A 24,383-nucleotide genomic window follows, 5' to 3' on the forward strand; every position below is an offset into this window, starting at 1 on the left:
TGAGTCAATGTCTACTCTATGTGGTGAGCAGAGATCTATCCTTCCCATATTTTCATTCCATCCTAGATATTCCACTGTGTGATTTTACATAACTAGTTTGTTAATGAAATGTTTCACATCAAAAGAAAAGTAATGAGTGCAATAACATAATAATATGAGTTAATGTATAAAGTGTCTAATCCCAGTAGAAGGAATGTATTAGAGGTTGCAAATTTAGGGTATTTGTATATGTTAGTGACATTTCAAAACACAATAATCTGAAAAGCTCATTACCATCCCTACATAGTTTGAAATAGCGTTGTAGTGCCTACCTGGAGTCGAACTTTAGCTGTATCCAGAGGAAATGTGGCAAAATCTGCTATGCATGCTGCAGTTCCTGCTGTCAGCAGTTTGTATGTCAATGGCATATCAGGGTCTATGGGCTTTAGTGCAGGCTTCATTTTTAAAAATTTGTGCTTTGCTTAGTCAGCAGGAAAGTCAGACAACAAGAGTAGATATCTGGCTTAATTTAAATCCTCACTGTAATAATACTTCTCCTATAATGAGAAAGAAACAACTAAAGTTAAATGTGTGAATACATGAAGATGGTTTCCAAAATTCATTAATTAAATCATCATGTTCTGTAGATCCCATTAAGAAGAAGAATCTTCAGGCATGTGGAATGAGTCAAGAGACATATAGGGTGCCCAGGTTAAATACATAATAATATAAAATGTAATACCTTGAGATGTGATTGAGATATTTATTGGCAGTTTGCTTCTGCAAGTATGGTCACTCAAAATGTTTTCTGCCTTTGCTAGCAGCAGTTGGTACCACATGCATGTGCGCATAACTGCTTCGTTCACATAAACAACCATCAGCGGGCATGTGAACTCTTCAGCAGAAGATATTCTGTGAGCTTTCTCTTGCAGAGCAAAAGTCTGTTAACACTAGTATAATGCCATTTTTGGTATGAGTATGGACAATGATCAACTGACAATGTTCCTACATATGTAACAATCAAATAATGGGACAACCAGCTTTCGATGTCAGGTCACTATGCCAAAGACACAGTTCCAGAGGCTACTATTGAATTAATCCAACTGTCCTTCCAGATTCAATTCCAAAAGTAAGTAGGAAGTTACAGTTAGTTACCTTGTTCAACAGTACACAATATTGTTCATAAACAGTTGTGCCTATGGGTGTACAAACTGCACAAAATCAAGCCTGAGGACAGGCCATGATAGAAGGCATTCATGGAGACAATTGCTGGCTAACATGGTTGAAAAGAGGCACTCCTACATTTCATATGTTTCTCGGACAAGGCTACATTCCACATGGTAAATATGCACAATTGCACCCCATTTTGTAACAGAGTGCAAACTTGACTGTCTGAATGTGAATGTGTGGTGTGGATTGTCAGGGTCAGGGTTACAGGCCCATTCTTCTTTGCAGACCCTACAGTTGTATGATGTGCCACAACTTCCTCATGAAGCGGTCCTTCAACAAGATGGGCTCCGTATTATTTTTTGATCATTGTAAGGGATTTCTTTGATCACAAGTTCCCAGATCACTGGATTGGGAGAGACAGTCAGTTGACAGTTTGGTGCCTTTGGAGCCCATACATTACACCACTTGATTTTTATGTGTGGGTGTCTACCAAGAATGAAGTGTATCGGACAACAGTTCGTGATCTACCAGATCTGCACCATCACATTTGTGCAGCTATTGCAAATGTTATGCCTGCAGTGCTATAAAAACACTTGGAGAGAAGTGGAATACAGTTAGATGTCTGTCGCACACTGATGGTGCACCTAACGAGGTGTATTAAGCATTTAAAAAAGACATGGAGTTGTCATACTTGTAGAAACATATGACCAATAAATATCTCAGTTATTTCTCAAATTATTGCATTTATGTTATTATATATTTAATTCAGACACCCTGTATTAACAAAATAGAAGCATACCATAGAAACTCAAGTTGTACACTGAATTAATAATAAACTCTCACTATACTGCTTAATGCCTACGACAGCTAAATTTAACCTAGTAAACTAATAAGGAAGATGCTAATTTGAAAAAAGCTGATTACTCAGTTATATTGTATAATTTACATTTTAAACTTATAAAATTCATATAGCATACAGATACTGCAGTGTATCTTTCTTGTAGCTTAAAAATAATACATGGTAATTAAAACATTAACTATTAATTTTATTATACACTCAATTCAAGTTTTCAAGAATGGGTGATAGTCTGAACAACTGTAAGATAGATGGAATAGTAATGTAAACAGCAGGGAAGCACAGACTGCTGTAAATAAAATGATCCCTAGAATGTCACTTGGCACACAGATCTATACAATAGCCACAAACTTATTTTTAAATTTTTGTTGAAAAATTCCCTAAGACACTTTTAATACTGTGAATTCGTCTTTGGATAGTACCTACATGCTTGTCTTTTGAAAATGTGTTGAAGTTTCTTAGTGGTGTGCTGTGCTATGTTGGATCCCTGATATTTACTTGTGCCACTCTTATCTAGACATATTCCACACTCTATTTTAATCTTGTCTGGTACGGTTTGTAGACACCTAAGCATCCTCCAACACTGTTCATATGCTTTGTCAGAGTTATTTTTTTCCTAAAACACCTGTTGTTTTTCAGTATGCTTCTACAGATGTTATGCTCATTGCTTGCATCCTCTACAGTTGAGGTTACATGAACATTCTTCCAAAGCTAAGTCCAATTTCCATGTCATGAACATTTGTTACACAACCAAGCCTTACAACTTCAATCTGAAAACCTGAAGCTTTTTGGTCACATTTTTTATTTCTGTTGAAAGCCAGTCGAAATACAAATTACAAAATACCAATTCATATATTTCTGTGAAATGGTTGAGAAACTGAAAACTGCATGTTATTCGGTGTCCATTGAATGAATATCACAGTTCTTTTTGAAAGTGTCCATGTTATTGACCACAAATGCCATAAGCATGGACATGTACTGGGATTGCAATTTCAAAAATCCTAAACACTCAAATGTTGACCCACAAAAATTCGTAAACTCACAGTGCATATCATTCTAGCAGCATCTTTGTGAGTTAAGAACATCTTGTGGGAATGGAATGGACAGTGTTACTGGAGACAATAATATCAAATGACATGTCAATAATGGAAACAAACAATGTAATGAAAGTTTTAATATTCCTGTGTCAGTGACAAAGGAGAATATTTTTAATGTTCAGATATCAACACTGAGTTTCTACATATAGGACTAGATGTGAAACTTTCCAGAAATCATTCCTTCTCTTTCCAGTCCCGGAAATGAAAAAATGTTCCTCTTCAATATGAACACCTGTGAGGACAATAGTAAACTGCATCAGAAAGTGTACACAACGGGTCTGAGAACCATCCTGCTACCTTTGGATTGAAATTTCTGCTAGTACAATTGAATGGGTGGTAAAATAAGAAAGTTTTGCTAACTTGTCCTTATTTACAGGGTGTTCTTCTCACTGTCTCTATGTTGTGTGCATACCATATAGCCTTCAAACAATTAAACAGATAAAAATGTGATTTATAAATCTCAGTATGCTTACCTCTTCCAGCCACTTATGAACATATAAACGGCTAAAAGACCACAAAGCAGAATGTTTAAAGATGGTTTTCTCTAAAGTCGTCGTTAAACGCGTACTTAGAACAACGGGTCGCTTGATGTTTGCGCCCGTCCTGCAGACGGAGGGTCGCAATACTCGTAGTAAAAAGAAGGGCCTTGAGGCGAATATGCATACTCCTGAAAGAGAAAACCACAATGGTTGACATTGTATACACACTCCTTAATGGGCACACATCATTAAATTTATTAATATAATGTGATTGTATACACATTTTTCTGATGCTACAATTAACCTTAGATGTTATATTAAAAGTTAGATGCAAAATATTTTGAAGTCTGTCAATTTTTCTATAAGTTTCCTCTGAAATGAGCATCCAGTGATGTGGAGGGCCATGGTTGATGAGAATTTTTTGAGTATTGATTGTAACTGGCACATTTTTCAAGTTACTACCGGTAACAGAGATTTTCAATGGAGTTGAACTCAGAGACCTTGTGTGTCAGGTAAGATCTGTACAGGGTCCTGGAGATTCCTCACACAATTCAAACACAATTTTAACAAGGCAAAACAAATATTGTTAGCTTGGAAGACAAATGAAGTATTTTCACTGTCACCTTTCAGATAACAGGAAATGTGTGAAACCTAGTTGCCTAGCACCTCATCTTTGATTCAGAGAGCGTCTCACACAGACAGAACATCAGATTGTGTTCTAATCAAGCACTGCTTTTATACCTCCTTCAATGCACACACAGTTTACAATGAATACAATGCCACATCCAATTCACGCACAGAAAGATATGTGACTCATCTCGCCAGAAACCATATTTCCTGAGTAAAGCTGCTGCTGTTTTTTTGCCCACTATAACTGAGCAGCCTTGTAGGTAAGAGTGAACTCCTCTTATGAGCAATTCTGTACAAGTATTTGTACAATACACTTTTCTCTGGAACCTTTAGCTGGAAATGGATCAGAAAGAACACGTACTGATTTCTGTCACTAAACTACTCCATATACAGAAAGGGTTTTGCTGTCACCACCTGTGACACACAATAGGCAGTTCTTGTCCATCATGAGCATCAATCAACTGCAATTTTAACGTAGATTTGCTGTAGGTTGGGATGTTTGTCACTGCCAGTATAGTTGCACAGAAAAATGCAATACACATATGAAACTCCCCCACAGGATGCGTAGACAATATGCACTCTCATTAAACCACCATTTTCTTGCCACACCATCAGTTCTGTAGTGCACATTGGTTTCACATGCTGAACAAGACATATTCCAAAATTGTCATTTCTGATATAAATGAACTGATCGGTTTTGAGATGTGTTAGCCCACAAAAAATAAATTTTACAGGTGACACCAAAAGCTTATTTTATTCTGAGAATTGATAGTTATCCATGGTGCAGGAAAATTCTGTAATGAGTAAAATATTCTTTACACCAGATTCCTGGGCTGTGACTCCTCTAGTCAACCCCTGTTAACACTTATGCCTGAGGACACTGAACAGTAGACAGTCTACAAATGTGGTTGCCATTTCCTCAACCTCATTATACACCATATTTATGTACCTGAAGATTCTTTACTGAACTTTCCTTGGGTGCTTTCAGAGGAGAACATTTCACATGTACAACTGAAGGGAGAGAAGACATGTGGGAAGAGCAAACTCCACCTACTTCATGCACTACGAATGTGTCTATGTTTTACACCGAGCATCTGCACATGGAATTAATGATCGCTTAAATGTATCGCAGAAGTGCCATATTGAAATGTTTACTTCCGATAATGGTAATGTGATTTATTGTTAGAAATTCTGTGATGAACAGGGAGTCACGAATGAAAATAGTTCGGCAAACAGTATTTTGGTTTTGACTTTGACACATAAGTTCGAGAAATTTTGGTTGTGACATTTAAATCTATCATATGAGACGTAGTTTAGGTTACTGATCTGAACAATGGTGATATAGGGATGATAACTTTTAAATAAATAGTGCATTATTTTACAGTTATATGCCTTAAAGTGTTGACATGAAATAAAATCACAATATTGTAGCTTAGTAATGAAAACACTTTAAATGGTGTTAATTAAATGTAACGTTTAAAATTCGTACAAAACCCCTGTTTATATAAAGCGTGACGCAAAATAATACCCTACGCCAAATGCAAATTAAGTTTAATTTTGGTGGCCTGGGCCAACGACTATTCCTTCATTACTGCTTCCGCTACCATGCTGATAGATGGTGTCCGTTGTCTAACACCTGTAGCGCGCCTGTGAGAGTTTAAAAGCGAGTGTATCACGTCTGGTGTACCAGATGCACCGTCCGTCTGGTAACTAATATTTTTCCTGTTTGATTTTTCTACAGTCACTAATATAGCTACTGTCTTGCGCCTGGTTTTGTACCAAGTGGTCAATAAAATACGTACAAAGGACATCTTTCTTGTTCACATCACGAAAATCCTTCAGAACAGAAAAGCTTTACGAGCTATCCAATGCGAATTCCGATGCTGAAATACGGTATTCAGATGGGGATGACGATAGTTCTGACGAAGAAGATGAAGTTAGCAGACTTTTAAATATTATGGACCCATATATAGAATTCTACTAGAACTATGCCATCTGTAGCAAAGATAGTCAACTAAACAAGTTGAAATAATAATTAAATACTACTAAAGGAGGTATTCGTCAAATATAGCTCCACCGATGCGACGGATATGAGATGTGTAAGTATGGTCTACATTCTACAAAGTACGCCGCTCGCCCTCTATCACGTGCTTGTTCGAGAGTTAACTCTGAAACATTGTTTTTTGATAAAATGTGTTACAGTGAAGAGATTATGGGCTCTGCTTCAGCACAAGGATCTGAGCCCTAACACTTGCTGGACACACGCGACGATAACAGCTCAGTAACAGAAGACAATAAATAACAGATAAAGCCATGTGAACCTGTCAACAGGCACTGTACTCGCTGAGATTGTACACTATGGATACCCTGCCTTTCGACTAAGCTCTCTTCAGTGACAGTAAAGATTGATATGAATTCGTACGTTAATAATTTCGTACTAGTATAATTTGGGTGACAGCCTCTTGTTGTCCGGATGACTCGCCGTCAACAACAAGCGGAGTACGCACCTACACGACTTTTACACGACCTGTCAAAGTAGGAAGTACCCGCACGTTTACGCATCCGTTATGCGTGGGAAAGAGACATGAGGTCACTTATGATAAGCAGGTGTTGTCTCGCAGTTCGGGAGCGAGGACAACAGCTCAGGTGCCTTGTTCTCATACCTCACGTAACACCGATTTTCAAGTAGGTACACTTAGCAGCGGAGACAAACGCCTGTAATATTTATTCAACCTGTTCGAGGGCGGTTGGCAGCAAACATCGCGGTGAACAATTACTGGGATTCAGCACTTTATATTCACAGTTACCAAACGTTTAATCTCTGTTACTAAAGGAAAAGGAAACAAAACAGACTCATTTAAGCACAGATTGAAAAGAAGTATTAACAGTTTGTCATAGTTACCCATTTTTTTAAAAAAGAAAAGAATATAAGAACGTATGAGAATCTGCATTAACTGTTTAAATTTTTCATCTTCTTCTAAAGTGATTTCTTGTTTCCGTTTCATGAGACTTCGTAAACAGGCTGGATGCTCAGGTAGCTTCCAAACACACAGGAGATGAAACATAGACGAGAGAATTGCTTCACTGGTCTCCATTGTACTATATAACAATAGCACTCCCATTGGGCCAAGCCCAATGAACTCTAACCGATAGTCCGACCGCTGCGATGCAACAGCAAACAATATAATGTCAGAAGCACACAGTGTAAACACTTCTAACGTGATACGAAATATGATGCGCCACACTTCACTGGGGTACGTCGTGGGATCTTCCTCGTATCAGGAGGTCTATAGTACACAAAGCAAACGCAAAGAACAGTGATTTAAGGACGCCAAAATCACTTAGAGATTCCCTCCTTTCGTCACAAGCGGTAGCTACACATTTTTTTTTATCTAATCTGTATCTGGAGTACAGTAAAACAACTGTGAGACATTACCGGACTGAGACGTGTCCATAATGGAATGAAAGACTCGTTTTACAACAATGTGTATGAACACGGTGCCGGCGGGAACTCCGTAAAAGAAATGAACGTTTCTTCTGTACTACTTACAGCACAACGTGTCCCTCAACAAGCGCTGCACACTGCTCGGAGAAAGAAGTGGATTGTAATTAGAAGTCACCAGGTCCACGTGGAAAAATTGGTATGTATCGAATGTCTAGGTGAGAGCTACATGGAATACTGCTTTGTTGCCGACGGTGTGATATAGGCACATGCTATTTTACTCTAGGAATTTAGTAATCCAGTACCAGGGCAAAAACTTATATGGTGCAGCAAGAGCGACAGCACTAGTAATCTCGCCGCGCGTGAAATACGTAATCAAACTGTTCAACTGAAAAGAGCTGTTGTCATCAAAAAGAAAAGAAAAAAGAGAGAGACGATTGCGAGTTTTGTCTTGTTAGTTGCCATGTTCAAAACACCTAGAACACAAGAAAAGTGAAATAATTATTCTCTGTCGTAATAACTGGCCTTTCGTCTGGGAATATAATTTTGGCCACATTTGCAAAACTTGTAATTTTGTAAAGAAAATTTATGGTTTGAAAACATCAAGAACGAGTCTTGTTGTGGATAAACCTGCCTTCAAAAAAAAAAAAAATCGTAAAAATGATGCGAAGCTGAGTATAACAAAACTGGTTATTGCGAATGCTACTAGTGATAGGGTACAGCAGGCGTTCCATACAGGAGTTGCTCTTATCTATGGGAACCTCGCAAATCAGTACGCTCACAATGTCGAACAATCGATAAAAAAAAACACACACACACAGATGAAGGATGACAATGGCAATGAAAACCAAGTCCATAGACGGCAAGGGGACGAGGCAAACTATCTCTCTCTCTCTCTCTCTCTCTCTCTCTCTCTGTCAACTAGACAGTGACACAACATGTAAGTCCAGACTTTTTATGCGAATCGCAGAAAGATCGAAGTTATGTGGACACAGGCGTACCAAGCGCGGTGGTAAGGGGAGAGGGAGGGGGAGCAGCTACTTCCCCCCCCCCCCTCCCTCTTTTTCCCTTAATAGAACAACATTCATCTTTATCTCAATTTTTATTATAATACTATTTAATAATTTTATAGGATTATTCCCTCTTAACTATAAGCTGCACCTTTCCCTGAAATATTTTATAATTATAAATCTTGAGAATTATAACTCTAAAAAGATCCTCTGATAGCGGAGATATACAAACAAATTAAGTAAGGTAAATCGTGTATTATCAATCACAGGGTAGGTTCCTCTGAATGGAATGAGATGCCGCCAAATTCTTTGGGTTCAAAGACCTAACTAATAGTACCCTGGTAAATATTCGAGAAACATATTGTGGACTTCCGAGAGCTCCGTGTGAATGCATCTCTGTTAGGGCTTACGCTCGGCATTTGTCATCAGACGTGCGTGTGCAACCTGTGCTTTTCCATTTGCATATGCAACCAACCACCAAGAATTTTGTGTGCTAGTCATAAATCCACTTGTGCAGAGACGGCTTCTTACAGAATCGACGGCTGAATACAGGTTGCACTTGAACAATGGACTGACTTCGCGCAAATTTCAACACACAAAATGATCTCTCTTGTGGTATAGTCGCGAAATTGCTACAAACAAGCAACAGCGTAGTTGTGTCAAAACTCTGAAGCTTCCTCTATCCAGTGACATGCGCAATGTGTCTATCTTTTATAGTTTGTCTGTGACTCTGTCAGAAATAACTGAAATCTGCTTCTTAAATGACCAGTTATATCTAGGCTACGCTTGTCATACGTTGAGTACACAACGAGAAAACGGGTTTCTCAGTTCACAGGACGGTATGACGCAAATTCCAACAGTCTACTGTCAGTTCTAGCAGGGCGTAACTAAATGACAGATACAACAATAAGGCAACATGTTCATAGTGCCACCCGCAGTTTTGTTTGTATTACGTTAAGGCGCACCATGAAGTGGTCAAAAGCGCGCGAAGCAAATTAATGTAAGGGCACAGTAAATTAAAGTAAACCTAAATAGCCAGTGAAAATAAAAATTAAAAGGAAAGTGTTAAAAAGGAGTTGTCCAAAGCAACAGTAAGAAGCAGCCATGTCTATGTACATACAAACAATGTCACAGCACTTCATATCGCCTTAGCTGCTGGATGGACGTAAGCTATGGCCTTGACGCTGAAGTCACTGTAAGCAGGGAAACACCATACTTTCGCAGCTACCCGGTACAATATTGTCTAGGCGCGCAGTCCGGAACCGTGCGACTGCTGCGGTCGCAGGTTCGAATCCTGCCTCGGGCAGGGATGTGTGTGATGTCCTTAGGTTAGTTAGGTTTAAGTAGTTCTAAGTTCTAGGGGACTGATGACCATAGCAGTTGAGTCCCATAGTGCTCAGAGCCATTTGAACCATTTGGTACAATATTGTCCTGGTTGGCTGCAAAGTCCACCGGTCCGTTGCAATCCATCAACATACAACCTGCTGCTAGAAGAATTTCATATGCTTTCCCAGTCTCTTTAGGTAGAGGAGACAGTCTTGGCTTGGGATATTTTCCATGCTAAGCAAATCCACTTGAAGGATTTCAGGGAACTCGATGACTGTATACATATTACGAAATGCATTGTTCCATTTCATCTCCTTTATTTCAAGGCCCTCAAGATCGCTTTCACTTCCACAATATTGACGGTGAATTTGTTTCTCACAATATGGACGTTGAACTTATTTTCCAGACGGACCTTGAGCGCATAGTCAGACCCACACAATAGTAACTCTGAAATTTGTTCCTTTCCTTAGACTGGTAATAACTGATGATCGTAAGTTAAAGGACATCGACATTCGAAAGCTAGCTATTTTGTTAGTCCTTAAATGGATGTTATTCAACCGATAGCCAGAATCAGGAAGATCTGGTGAAAAAAATGGTTCAAATGGCTCTGAGCACTATGGGACTCAACTGCTGAGGTCATAAGTCCCCTAGAACTTAGAACTACTTAAACCTAACTAACCTAAGGACAACACACACATCCATGCCCGAGGCAGGATTCGAACCTGCGACCGTAGCGGTCGCGCGGTTCCAGACCGTAGCGCCAGAACCGCTCGGCCACCAAGGCCGGCAAGATCTGGTGAACTCTAGTATATATCATGCTGAAGTTTCCGTAAAATAAGCACTCTCAAATTTTATATTTATTTCTTTACTGACCTATCGAAACGAGCAACCATATTTGGAGCATCTTTTTAAATTTAATAGACACCCTCCACCGTCAACCAGATCAAACGAATTTATTTATTTATCAAACCAATGTATTTATTTATGCACTTAATTCACCTGGCAATAGTGAGTATTCATGCTCACTCTAACATCTGTTAAATCCTTGGCTACTTAGCATGAGCTGAATATAATAATAATAGTTATAATAGTAAATACAGGCATTAAAGTACTATCAAACTTGTTGATGGTATATTTAGTAATTTTCTCGTAACAAAATGTTGTTGTCGAATGAAAGTAATGACAAACCAACAGCAAGGCTTGGCAGCAATACACGAGGAATTAAATCTAAAGAAGAAGCGGGCTAGTCCGGGCGATAGCGAAGAAATAAACGCGTAAAGTTTGTTCATGAAATGGAAATGGAAAGAAGGTATGAAGACTGCTAGGATAATGTTAACAAAGTGGCAAAAATGTTGATTCGCTGTTGGGTTGAAGCTCTTTGTACCTTGGGACTGAAGGAAGACTGCTATGACGTGTCTACACCCCGGCAACGTGAGATATCTACGTCATGGCAATGTGAAATGTAATGGATGTTCGCTGTTAGTCACCGTCGTGTGAAGGTGTCTTGTAACAGGCTACATTGCAGTGACAGTGGGATAAATGTGCTTGCTTAGAGCCCCGTTGGTAAGCGTTACGCTCACTCGATCGCTTTATCAATTGCTAGGCACGTTTGAGTGGGACCTTTACTGTCGGAATGCATGAAAACGGGTGGTCCGCACGTAATACTACCATAACATGGCGTGGATATAAGGAAGTCGCAAAGCACGTAGCTCAGGCACGCTGCTCGATCATACGTAGTGAACAGAGTTACAGCTTCCCAAGCGCTGAGACGGCACAGCAATATGCTGGAATTTTTTTTGTCGCTTCACGAGTCAAATTTCTGCGTGGTGTGTCCATAATGCAACTGTCCAGAAGTCCCCGAAGAGAACACACTTTACCGTGTCTATAGCCTTTCTTGCCCTAGGGTACCCGGACTCATCGAGAAAAAGGGAAAAATGGAAAGGGGAAAAACTGTACACGAAACGCATGAGGTAGCACAAACACGCGGGAGTGCCTCGGGATTTAATTCGGAGCGCGTGTTTATTTATTTATTTAGCAGCTTATGACGTACATCTATGGAGTAAGTCCAGCGAAAGGCAGATTAGGGTCTAGATCCCGCCGACGACCTTGTAATAGACAAGGAGCGCAACAAGTTCGAATTGGGGAAGGATGACGAAGGAAACTGAACTGTCCTTTTCGAAGGAACTGTCCCGACATTCACTTTACGACCGATTTAGGGAAATCACGAAAGACCTTAATCTGGATGCCCGGACGGGAACCTGAACCGTCGTCCTCCTGAAAGTGAGTCCAGTGTTCATCAAAGCGCCGTCTCGTTTGGTCTCCAATTCGCATTTTTTGAGCATTTTGTAAAGGGCACTACTATCGCTACTGCTAACGACGTAGTGACTCGTACCCCATTATTGGCCGAGCGGTTCTGGCGCTACAGTCTGGAATCGCGCGACCGCTACGGTCGCAGGTTCGAATCCTGCCTCGGGCATGGATGTTTGTGTTGTCCTTAGGTTAGTTAGGTTTAAGTAGTTCTAAGTTCTAGGGGACTTATGACCTCAGCAGTTGAGTCCCATAGTGCTCAGAACCATTTGAACCTTTTTTTTTTTTTTTTTTTTTTTTTTTTTTTTTTTTTTTTTTTTGTACCCCATTACGCATTGCTGCTTCGCTTAACATTCGTCTGTGAACACGCCTTTTCCGCCTGTTTCCCAAGCGATGTTGTTCATCTTTCGCGTGGAACGGCCGTATGCTGTCGATTCGTACAAAAATTACATATGAAGTCAGTCATTCTCAGTCAACAACTTCCGTTGGCTAGCTATATTATTATGGCTGTCGTGAACTGTTGTAACGCGAGAGATTAATTTAGAAAAGCATAACAGAAATGTCAAACTACAGACTGAAAGTGGAACTGAATTTATCTGCTAATATGAGCATGGGTGGGTCTTACCGTTGTTAGGAAGTGCGTTACTTACGAACTCAATAAACGAAGTTAATGGTATAAACTGTTATTTTTCCAAATCGATCTTTCACTTAACCTGGGGAATTGGTGACTAATAATCGTAAAGAAAGAGAGACACGTTTGTGTTTTAGACAACACGGTCAGGTTTCGTACGAAGCGTGTTCTCCGTATTTAACATTCCTTACCTTCGCCTGACAGCCACAAAGAAAATTGTTTCAATCTGGAATCAGCAAAATATAATGGGATGAAAGTTACAATTTCTGTAACGCATCGGCAGAGACGAAGTAAATCTGAGACGAACCGCTCCTCTTTGAAATTTCACTACCTCTTCCGCCAATTGAACCTGGCCAGGGTCATGGATCGATGAACAAGGGCAGAACCAAGATTGGGGTTTGATGTACATTCGCCCAGAAGGAAAAAGGACACAAGCTCAACACTATACAAGGAGTGGCCGAACTAGGGATTGGTTCGGCCGCATTCGTGGGCGAATTGTGTGTCCTTTCGATTCTTTCCATAAACCGTCTGCCTTCTCTGTGGCTAGATGTATGTGGTCGTTTCATTCCTATAACTGCATATGGTCGCTGATTCAGCTTTTTTGCAGATAGATGACCTTGATGACGTAGTAATGTTAGCAACTATTTGCCGTATTTATTCAAGTTACTATTGTCGATCAATAAAACATCCTACAATTAGCATCAGTCTCACGAAGAAAACCAAGCTGTATGGCGCCAGCAAAGATTTTGACGAAATTCAGAAACCCTATATAAGTAGAGAATGTAGCAGTTTTACGAGCACTCGCCTTCCACATCAGAGTGCTGCATATCAGCTCCGCTACAAATCGCTTGCCGACATAACAAGAAGCGGGAAACATCGTCACATTATGGGAGTAAAATCCTCTGGAATACACTCACTCCGAAGTTGTTATACCCACAAAACCATTTCTAAATCCCACTTCCAACTAACGTCACATTGTGTCTTAAAATAGGGAAAAGATAACAATAGCACCATAATGGTAGTTCAGTGAGCAATGTTAGGAACTGCAAACGAATCGGGTAACAGACTGGACTGGGCGATATAATTTTGACTAATGTAAACAACATGGAGAAACATGTATCCAGGTGAATGGATAGCGGAGGAAACAAGGAAATTCTCTGCTGGATTCCAAGAGATACGAAAAGACCGCCGGCCGCGGTGGTCTAGCGGTTCTGGCGCTGCAGTCCGGAACCGCGGGACTGCTACGGTCGCAGGTTCGAATCCTGCCTCGGGCATGGGTGTGTGTGATGTCCTTAGGTTAGTTAGGTTTAAGTAGTTCTAAGTTCTAGGGGACTTATGACCTAAGATGTTGAGTCCCATAGTGCTCAGAGCCATTTTGAACGAAAAGACCCAGACGACAACCTAGCGGAAAGTAGGAAGATGACATTACAAAACGAGGAGCAATAACACGGATGCCTATAGCTGAAAACTGTATCGCATGAAAAGTCTAGCGGCGGCCTTTATCCAGCAGTGGACGCATTATGGAAGATGATGGTGATGATGACAACGCTTTTCTTATTGTCCGGAACATCAAAAACACATTAGTAGCGCTAGGTCAACCAAAGGAGCGCTTAATATACTGACACGTGCTACCATTTTTACATGAAATTTGGGGGAACTAGTAGAGGAAGTTTAACAGTGATATCAAAGAAGTACAAAGAAAAAGTGAGATATAAAATCAGGAAAGAAATTTATTGATCTGTATGCTGTTGAACACCACTTTATGACAAACGGAAGTAAATATCTTTTTTTTATTTTATACTAGAATGCTGCATGCTATTTTGCAGAGATAAACAGAAATCCACGTGGAAGGGAACGAGAACAATGGGATGGGGAAAAAACTTGAGAGGAAAAGTCAACATTTGTTACAAGCCTTAAGCTGGTCAAGTATTTGCAAGAATTCTGAAATGAGAAAAGAAAAGAACAAAGGTCGATTCGGGTGAAGTCCAGTACTGCGTGCTTGTGTTCAGCATAATACTTGGCACTTAAGGACTTAAATGTACTCTGTGGAAAAGTCCTTTTTCCTACACCTATTTTCAACCGTAATATGTTTACCTGATTACTCGGATTTACGATAAGTCGGACTGTCAAGGTAGCAACAGACATATGCTTGACAAACACACATGCGCGAACATGCAAAAATTCCTTGCGCATCCACGCGGCTCAAGCATACTTGTACAAGCATGAGTTTGTTTAGCAGCCTTATAGCAGTATGTGGAGTAAAGGCTGTTTCAAAACTGATAAATGCTTGCACAAGCATCTCTATTCTTGGAGCACACGCTCAAGCATGTACGTGCTTTTTGCTTTCACAAGCATTCCAAAAATTAAGTTCGATGAAGCATCAAGCTGTTTGTGTAGTTATGATGCTTGCGCAGATTTATGACAGACGTTCAAGCGTGTTTGCGCAAGCATGCTTGCGCATGTGGCCACCTTTTAAGGTCCCCGTAAACGAACAAATTTTTTGTCAGTTGCGCTCCTGTCTAGCCGCGGATTGGTCAAACAAACCCGTACATGTACAAAGTTTGTCAGTTTAACCTCACTCAGAAGTAGATGCTGTTCATGTTCATGAGTATTTTAACAGTAGTGAGAATGGTCACAAATGCAGACAAAGCAGTCCTGGCATTGACTGTGTCACTGTGTTTAAAGAAGAAGAAGAAGAAAACATGACTCTGGTCCACAAAGGTCTTAAAATGATAGAGTCACTCAGCTACAAGAAATATTGCTCTTGGAACCCGATGATTACATAAATTTTCTTCGAATGGACACTGAAGCTTTCAAAAACTTGTTAAGGCCCTCGCAAAAGAGAAAACGTGTCTCCAAATTCGCTCTTATGCGGCCACAGATGTGTCAAACAAGCCTGGACACGTCGAAGAAAGCTTGTCAATTTAACCTTACTTTTGAAGCAGACGCTTTTCATGTATGCTGCATTTTGGCACTTGTGGGAATGGCTACAGATACAGATGGTATATTTCTAACATTGACTCTGGGACTATGCTTAACGAAGAAAAAAACAAGACGCTGGTCCACGGAATGGTTTAAAGTGAGAGAGAAATATACACCTGAACACTTGTTAATAGAAATGTTACACCCAGAAACTGAAGTTTATATCAACTTTCTACGTTTAATTATCTGTGTAGCATTACTTCGGCCTCACGTTATAAGAGAAGACACAAGCGCTGTATGCGAAAATTCATTCTCTTCTACTTGCTCCTCTAACGACAGTTCATTAGAATATCACAACGTGGCAACATATAGCCCACATCGTCGTGCAGGAACGGAGAACTTCGATTTCTTTTATTTCATTGCACTCCTGCGTATTTGTTATGCGTAAAATATTGATGTTGTTCATAATCCCTTCCTGTGTAATATATGCCTGGGAAAGATGTGACCTCTACCATTTCGGTAATTGTTCGGGCTATTTTGTTTTTGTCCTTGATCGTAGTTTTCTTAGTTGTGGAAACTCACGATACAGTGAGATAAATTGTAATAAAGCAATTTTTCTCTAAACATATGTGGCGAATCATCGAAACAACCATCTTCAGCAACCTTGTCAAACTTTCCGCCAATCAAAATTTCTCGCAAACACATCAAACACGACCTATGCTCGAGAAACACGACAGACAGCACAGTAAAGGGCCAATGCTTTGCAAACATATTACAGTTTGAAAAACTTTAATCGTGTAAGGGGGCCTTTAGGGAACTATCTGGTCCTTTGTCTCACCGAACACGTGTCAAACCCCTTTGTGAGTGGCCACAGCCGTGGGCACTGAGTCCAGTGTTGCCAACAGCAGCGGCGCGGCGCGTAGCCTTGATGAGGCTGCGCCTTTCTGACTCGCGACAGAAATAAGACCACAGAGAAGTCGTTAGAAGGCGCCAGCGAGCGGCTGCTATAAGAGCTTGGCGCAGAGCTGCCTGCGCCTGACGCAACACGGTGCTGGTTCAGCCAGGCGGCCTGCCAAACGAGACTGCCTGTCCAGGAAGCGCTGGACGCATGCCAATATTTTTGTGTGGACGCCAAAGCCACAGGTTTGCTGCCTCACGTGTTCATCAGCAGAGCACCTACTCTGCATTTGTTCATTGCAAATCACCAGACATTATTCGGTGTAGGACACATAACGTTGTAGAATCCCCTTTCTTTTCCTGTCCTATTCGTGGAGGATGGATAATTGTGACTCCACTGTATGTACCCCATGAAGAGGTTGGATAAGGGTATCGTCAGGAGAGCCACAGGGGAGTGTGATAGGTCCGCTCTCATTACCTGTATACATGAATGATCTGACAGCAATCTGCGGCTGTCTGCCGATGATGCTGTGGTGCACGGGAAAGTGTCGTTTAGTGGCTGTACGGGAGCACCTGGCGAATGGCAGCTTGCTCTAAACGTAGAAAAATGCTGATATAATGCAGATGAGTGGGAAAAACAGTCCCGTAATCTCCGTGTATAGCACTGGTATTGTGCTGCCTGACAGTCATGCCTACATCTACATCTACATCCATACTCCGCAAGCCACCTGACGGTGTGTGGCGGGGGGTACCTTGAGTACCCCTATCGGTTCTCCCTTCTATTCCAGTCTCGTATTGATCGTGGAAAGAAAGATTGTCGGTATGCTTCTGTGTGGGCTCTAATCTCTCTGATTTTATCCTCATGGTCTCTTCGCGAGATATACGTAGGAGGGAGCAATATACTGCTTGACTCCTCGGTGAAGGTATGTTCTCGAAACTTCAACAAAAGCCCCTACCGAGCTACTGAGCGTCTCTCTTGCAGAGTCTTCCACTGGAGTTTATCTATCATCTCCGTAACGCTTTCGCGATTACTAAATGATCCTGTAACGAAGCGCGCTGCTCTCCGTTGGATCTTCTCTATCTCTTCTATCAACCCAATCTGGTACGGATCCCACACCGGTGAGCATTATTCAAGCAGTGGGCGAACAAATGTACTGTAACCTACCTCCTTTGTTTTCGGACTGCATTTCCCTAGGATTCTTCCAATGAATCTCAGTCTGGCATCTGCTTTACCGACGACTAATTTCATATGGTCACTCCATTTTAAATCACTCCTAATGCCTACTCCCATATAATTTATGGAATTAACTGCTTCCAGTTGCTGACCTGCTATATTGTAGCTAAATGATAAAGGATGTTTCTTTCTATGCATTCGCAGCACATTACACTTGACTACATTGAGATTCAATTGCCATTCCCTGCACCATGCGTCAATTCGTTGCACATCCTCCTGCATTTCAGTACAATTTTCCATTGTTACAACCTCTCTATATACTACAGCATCATACGCAAAAAGCCTCAGTGAACTTCCGATGTTATCCACAAGGTCATTTATATATATTGTGAACAGCAACGGTCCTCGATTAAATATCTAGGCGCAACGCTGCAAAGCAATTTGAAATGGGACGGGTATAACAAAAACATTAGTAGGGAAGGCGAGCGGTAGTCTTCGTTTATTGTTGAGAATCTTTGGGAAGTGCGGGCCCTCTATAATAGCGACAGCGTGTAGAACACCAGTGCTACCACGTCTTGAACACTGCTCGAATATTTGGGTTTCCCAGACGGTCGGATTAAAGGAAGAGAGCTAAGCAATTCAGAGGCGGACTGGTAGATTCGTTACCGGCAGGTGCGTTTAACACGCGGGTATTACGTGGATGCTTCGTGAACTCAAAACGCGAATCCCTGGATGGAAGACGAAGTTCTTTCCGCGAAACACTTTTGAGGAAATTCAGAGAACCGGCATTTGAAGCTGACTACAAAACGATTCTACTGCCGCCAACGTACACTTCGCGAAAGGACCACGAAGATAAGAGAAATTAGAGCCCATACGGAGGCGTATAAACAGTCTTTCTTCCCTCGCTCTATTTGCGAGTGGACCAGGAAAGGGACGAGGTACACACTGCCATCCACCATAAGGTGTCTTGCAGAGTATTTACGTAGATATAGATGGAGTCTGTTCAAAGGTCGGAGGAAGCCAAGGGCACACCACCAACGGGACCGTGGGTAGTAACGTACTGAGGTGTTATGTCGATAATTTGATCGTCGTAATCATTATTCGAAATGTGTCGTCGTAGGAAACGGTATGTTTTTACACATGCGTGGGAAAGTGGACTCCCGGAATTTGGAAAATAGCACTCTCCATATTCGGTGTCAACATGTTTCTCTCCCTCAGAAAACCTTTTGTTGCTATAACCAGGCTCCCCATTACTTCTACCATTGTTAGTTATTTTGTCGCCGAAACAGCAAAACTTTTCTGCCATATTTAACGTCTGATTTCCTAGAATCGAATATAAATTTAAGAGCAAGAAAATTTTACTGAAACTACTGGTTCTGAACATAATCTAATAAGGAAATGATACTGTGAACGGTAACCATTACTGACACGAAGGTAATTGGAACTTCTGAAGTGTAATGTTACAGAAGATTGTGAAAATCTACACTACTGCCCATTAAAATTGCTACATCACGAAGATAACGCGCTACAGACGCGAAATTTAACCGACAGGAAGAAGATGCTGTGGTATGCAAATGATTAGCTTCTCAGAGCATTCACACAAGATTGGCGCCGGTGGCGACACCTGCAACGTGCTGACATGAGTAAAGTTTCCAACCGATTTCTCATACACAAACAGCAGTAGACCGGCGTTGCCTGGTGAAACTTTGTTGTGATGCCTCGTGTAAGGAGGAGAAATGCGTACCATCACGTTTCCGACTTTGATAGAGATCGGATTGTAGCTTATCGCGATTGCGGTTTATCGTATCACGACATTGCTGCTCGCGTTGGTCGAGATTTAATGACTGTTAGCAGAATAAGGAATCGGTGAGTTCAGGAGAGTAATACGGAACGCCGTGCTGGATCCCAACGGCCTCGTATCACTAGCAGTCGAGATGACAGGCATCTTATCCGCATGGCTGTAACGGATCGTGCAGCCACGTCTCGATCCCTGGGTCAACAGATGGGGACGTTTGCAAGACAACAACCATCTGCACGAACAGTTCGACGACGTTTGCATCAGCATGGACTATCAGCTCGGAGACCGTGGCTGCGGTTACCCTTGACGCTGCATCACAGACAGGAGCGCCTGCGATGGTGTACTCAACGACGAACCTGGGTGCATGAATGGCAAAACGTCATTTTTTCGGATGAATCCAGGTTCTGTTTACAGCATCGTGATGGTCGCATCCGTGTTTGGCGACATCGCGGTGAACACACATTGGAAGCGTGTATTCGTCATCGCCATACTGGCGCATTCCATGGCGTGATGGTATGGGGTGCCATTGGTTACACGTCTCGGTCACCTCTTGTTCGCATTGACGGCACTTTGAACACTGGACGTTACATTGCAGATGTGTTACGACCCGTGGCTCTGCCCTTCATTCGATCCCTGCGAAACCCTACATTTCAGCAGGATAATGCACGACCGCAGGTCCTGAACGGGCCTTTCTGGATACAGAAAATGCTCGACTGCTGCCCTGGCCAGCACATTCTCCAGATCTCTCACCAATTGAAAACGTCTGGTCAATGGTGGCCGAGCAACTGGCTTGTCACAATGCGCCAGTCACTACTCTTGATGAACTGTGGTATCGTGTTGAAGCTGCATGGGCAGCTGTACCTGTACACGCCATCCAAGCTCTGTTTGGCTCAATGCCCAGGCGTATCAAGGCCGTTATTACGGCCAGAGGTGGTTGTTCTGGGTACTGATTTCTCAGGATCTATGCACCCAAATTGCGTGAAAATGTAATCACATGTCAGTTCGAGTATAATATATTTGTCCAATGAATACCCATTTGTCATCTGCATTTCTTCTTGGTGTAGCAATTTTAATGGCCAGTAGTGTAGATGGATAAATCAGAGAATTAATAAAGTGCTACTGAACCAAACCGGCAAGCAAAGATCTTTACGGCATAACTTGAGTAAAAGAAGGGAGAGGTTGATGTGATACATCTTGAGGCATCAAGCAAGGGTGCCTATGCCTGGGGCCAACAGGTAGCTGCACCCACCCACCCCCTAGCTCTCACGGAAAGGAAAAAAAATGTAGTGTAATAAGGTGGTTTTCTTCAAATAAAATGATTAGAAAGTGGGTATCACCCATGTAGTTAACTGGGTCTGAGCTCGATCTTTTTAAATCGCCATTCGTCTTCCAAAATATCAAAAATACTTCATGCCCGAGGTCTTGCAGCCCCCCTCCCCAACAAACTATCGTATGCGCACCCTTGGCATCAAGGAATACTTAATTTGGAATTTGATGAATGTGTGAAGGGTAAACATTGTAGAAGGAGACCAAGGCTTGAGTATAGAATACAGGAAGCACGTCCAAACTGATGCTGGTTGCCGCAGACTTGCAGAGACGAAGAGGCTTGCACAGGATACGGTATCGTGAAGAACTGTGTCAAATTTGTCCTCTTACTAAATACTACACCACAAGCTATCCATAACGCACATACCCAACCTGGAAGCGTCTTTAAACTGGAGTACGTTGATTGTTTCTCCGACACTCTCATCTCAGACGAATCGCAAAGTTCTTCGAATATTGACATCTGAGGTCTAAAAATGACAACCTACGACTCCCGCTGGAATGAACGAGGCTGTAGATAAACAGTATGTATACATCCACCGGACGGACGCCTTACGTTCGACTCTTTTGTACTAATCGAAAGGAGTATACAATTTTAGGCAGCAACTATTCTTTTCCACAACACTTTAGTACACAAGCTGTTCTCAAGGCTTGTCATAGAATTACACATCTGCTGCATCCATCATCCATACACCGCAGCGAAGTAGCGGTGAACCACGTGCACTACAGTATCATTAATCAAACAATGTAGAATTCCCACTCCACATCTAAAGACTTGTCTACGAGAGTTGAATTATCATACAATCATGAGGGCCCGCAGAAATTTATCCAGGGGGAAGAGAGTGGAACCAAGAGTCTAAAATTCTCGTTTTTTATATAAATAAGTTGGTCAGTTTTGAGTGGGGCCACGCAACAAGAACTAGATTTTATAGATGACAGAAAAATCTTTGTATATCCCACCAGAAAAATGAAATGTATGAGAATTCTGCAATGAATAAAAACTGTACTCCAGATTCCAGGGACGCGAGTGGGGTGGGTGGTGAGGGGGGGGGGAGGGCGAATGCCCCCTCTTGCCCTTCTCCCCATCATTGTGGTTGGTAGCCTAGACATATTATGGCGATTACCACATAAAATTCTTCCATTGCAGTTGAAACTCTGTCAGCTTCGCGCGTCTGACGGCACCGTTCGCTTTGTGTAATCCCCACCTGCGCACCGCTCGTGCAAAGGGAGTAGATAAAGGCACTTGCGCGAGGCAGGTAAAGGGATTACCGACTCGTACTGCTGATATTCCAGAACTTCGTTGCTTCAGGGCTGTTTTATTTTGCCACGCTGTCACTTCTGGAAAACGATCTACAACTGCTTGCGTATTCTTATGAGGCTCTTTGTTATAAAAAAAAATCATATGTAGGAGAAAAAAACGTGCAGAGAGAGATTTTTCATTCATGTAATTGTGAGGGACCTGGCGTACTAGCTTTGCTGTCAGCCAACTCCATCACAAAACAAACTTAGAATGTTTATCAGTTACACTTAGACTTAAAGACAAAGGCAATTACTAAAATTTGGACTTAATTTATTGAAAGAAAGCAACAGATTGATGTAATTTTATGATGATGAAGAAACAAATGTAACGCATGTCGCATCAAATCGTCCATGCTTTAAAAGCAAACTGTTTTAGTAATATTATTCCAATCTTCCAGACACATTAAGTTAGTCCGTATCTAAACAAATTCACAGAAAAGAGGCAGTGTTTTACCCTAAGAGAATTAGGAGACTGTCTCTCTCGCAAACTTTTTCCTTCCGTTTCCAATACGCTTTTCTTTACTTTCTAACTGCAGACGCCATGTCACTGCCAGCGCTCAGACAAGGCAGGCGGTTCGATAATGAAGCTAATGGTTACGTCAGGGCACCGCCCACATTAGCGCGGCGTGTTCAAAATTTTTGATGCCGGCGCCCTCTGGTTTCTTGCTTGCGCTACGTTCTATGTCGTGGCGGTTGTTATTCACCCAAATGAATGAAAAGTAGGACCGGTTTATGAAATTAAGATACATTAATATTAAGGAATACGCTTTTCCAATCAACATCCGAACATTTCCGTTGCCATCACCATTGTTTTAGTGGCCGTTAACAGCACATAATGGCAGACTGGTGCTAATACACATGTGCTTAGATACTGTAGACTCATGAAGGTGGTTTACTTTTTGCATATACATGCTTTTAAAAGTAATCATAGAAAGTTATAGAGTACTCACTTTAACACAAAAGAAGAGTTAATTCAGAACAGAGTGTGCAACTGAACTTCGTAAGGATATTGCACACGCTGCTATCCTTATAAGCGAAATAAATAATAATAAATAACAATAAATTCAGATATCCTCTTAAGAGGAACGGCAAGATTACGAGAACAGAAGGGAAAACCAGAAATACTGTAACAAGTATTTCGTTTTCTTTTACCTAAAAAAGCGGCAGCGGAAAACGTTAACGAGGTGCAGTGTAAAGCCGGCACACGTAAAGTTGACAAACTGAATTCCTACATTCCAGAGTCAGTTTGCTACATGTAAAATAATAATACCTTACAAAAAAATGAAAAATATTTGCCTTTAGTGAATACAGTCTTGTTCGCGCCACTATAAGTGCCGGTCATATCAAAATGCTACACTGGCAAAATGCAACATGCCTGTCTAAGGTTTTCATGAATTAGATTGTAGATATAGAGGAAAAGACACACTGAGCGCTGGTTGCTGGCAAGACAATACACATGAACTGCTAAAAAGAAAACCAGGCTTATATTACAATTTGTTAAATAAAAGAGCGACCGTAGCAAATTTCTAGCGTTTTATTTATTGGAAGTGAAGTATTTACTGAATTCAGTCTCCTAAAGCAGTTCTTATTGTTAGCGATAAAGCGTGTTGCAGCGCTCACATGGGCCGCCATGTAGCAAACGATATTTGTACTCTACTTACTGGTTCACGGTAGATCTCTGGACAACAACTGAGCATTCGAACAGCGCAGCCTGGTATATATTTGCGCCTCAGTGACCAATCGCGAGCGGCGAGACAACACAGCCACGGGAGAGCAGCCAATCGCTGCGTCCGTTGTGTAACGGCCGCTATCGAGCAGCCGCCGGTCAAAGTCCGCCGGAGTTGCTCAGTCGGCCGTAGCTGCGGTGGCGCAGGCTAGCGGGAACGAGAGCTGTTATTGATTGGCGGCGCGGCGAGCGCGGCGAGCGCTAGCTCCCTTCCCCGACACCCACGGATACCCGGAAATGTGGCGGTCGCAAGCGACGCACTCAACAAAGGAAGAGAAACCAGAAAAGTCACAAAGAACAATGGTGCTGAGACTTTA

At 41.7% G+C, this 24,383-nt stretch overlaps 1 protein-coding gene across 1 annotated transcript in view; it reads right to left on the bottom strand.

Moving 5' to 3' along the window:
• LOC126263690 (mitochondrial uncoupling protein 2-like) overlaps window positions 1-24,109 on the bottom strand; it is a 43,012-nt gene extending 18,903 nt beyond the window's left edge. The window contains exons 1-3 of the mRNA XM_049960816.1: window positions 24,002-24,109; window positions 3,576-3,769; window positions 312-536 (exon numbers count right to left, since the gene is read on the bottom strand). Of these exons, the coding sequence (XP_049816773.1) occupies window positions 312-440 (129 nt within the window). The 5' untranslated portion in view covers window positions 441-536; window positions 3,576-3,769; window positions 24,002-24,109. The remainder of the gene's footprint in view (window positions 1-311; window positions 537-3,575; window positions 3,770-24,001) is intronic.
• Window positions 24,110-24,383: the final 274 nt, after the last annotated feature.

The sequence above is a fragment of the Schistocerca nitens genome, chromosome 6 (assembly GCF_023898315.1).
Source record: "Schistocerca nitens isolate TAMUIC-IGC-003100 chromosome 6, iqSchNite1.1, whole genome shotgun sequence".
Classification (NCBI taxonomy): Eukaryota; Metazoa; Arthropoda; class Insecta; order Orthoptera; family Acrididae; genus Schistocerca; species Schistocerca nitens.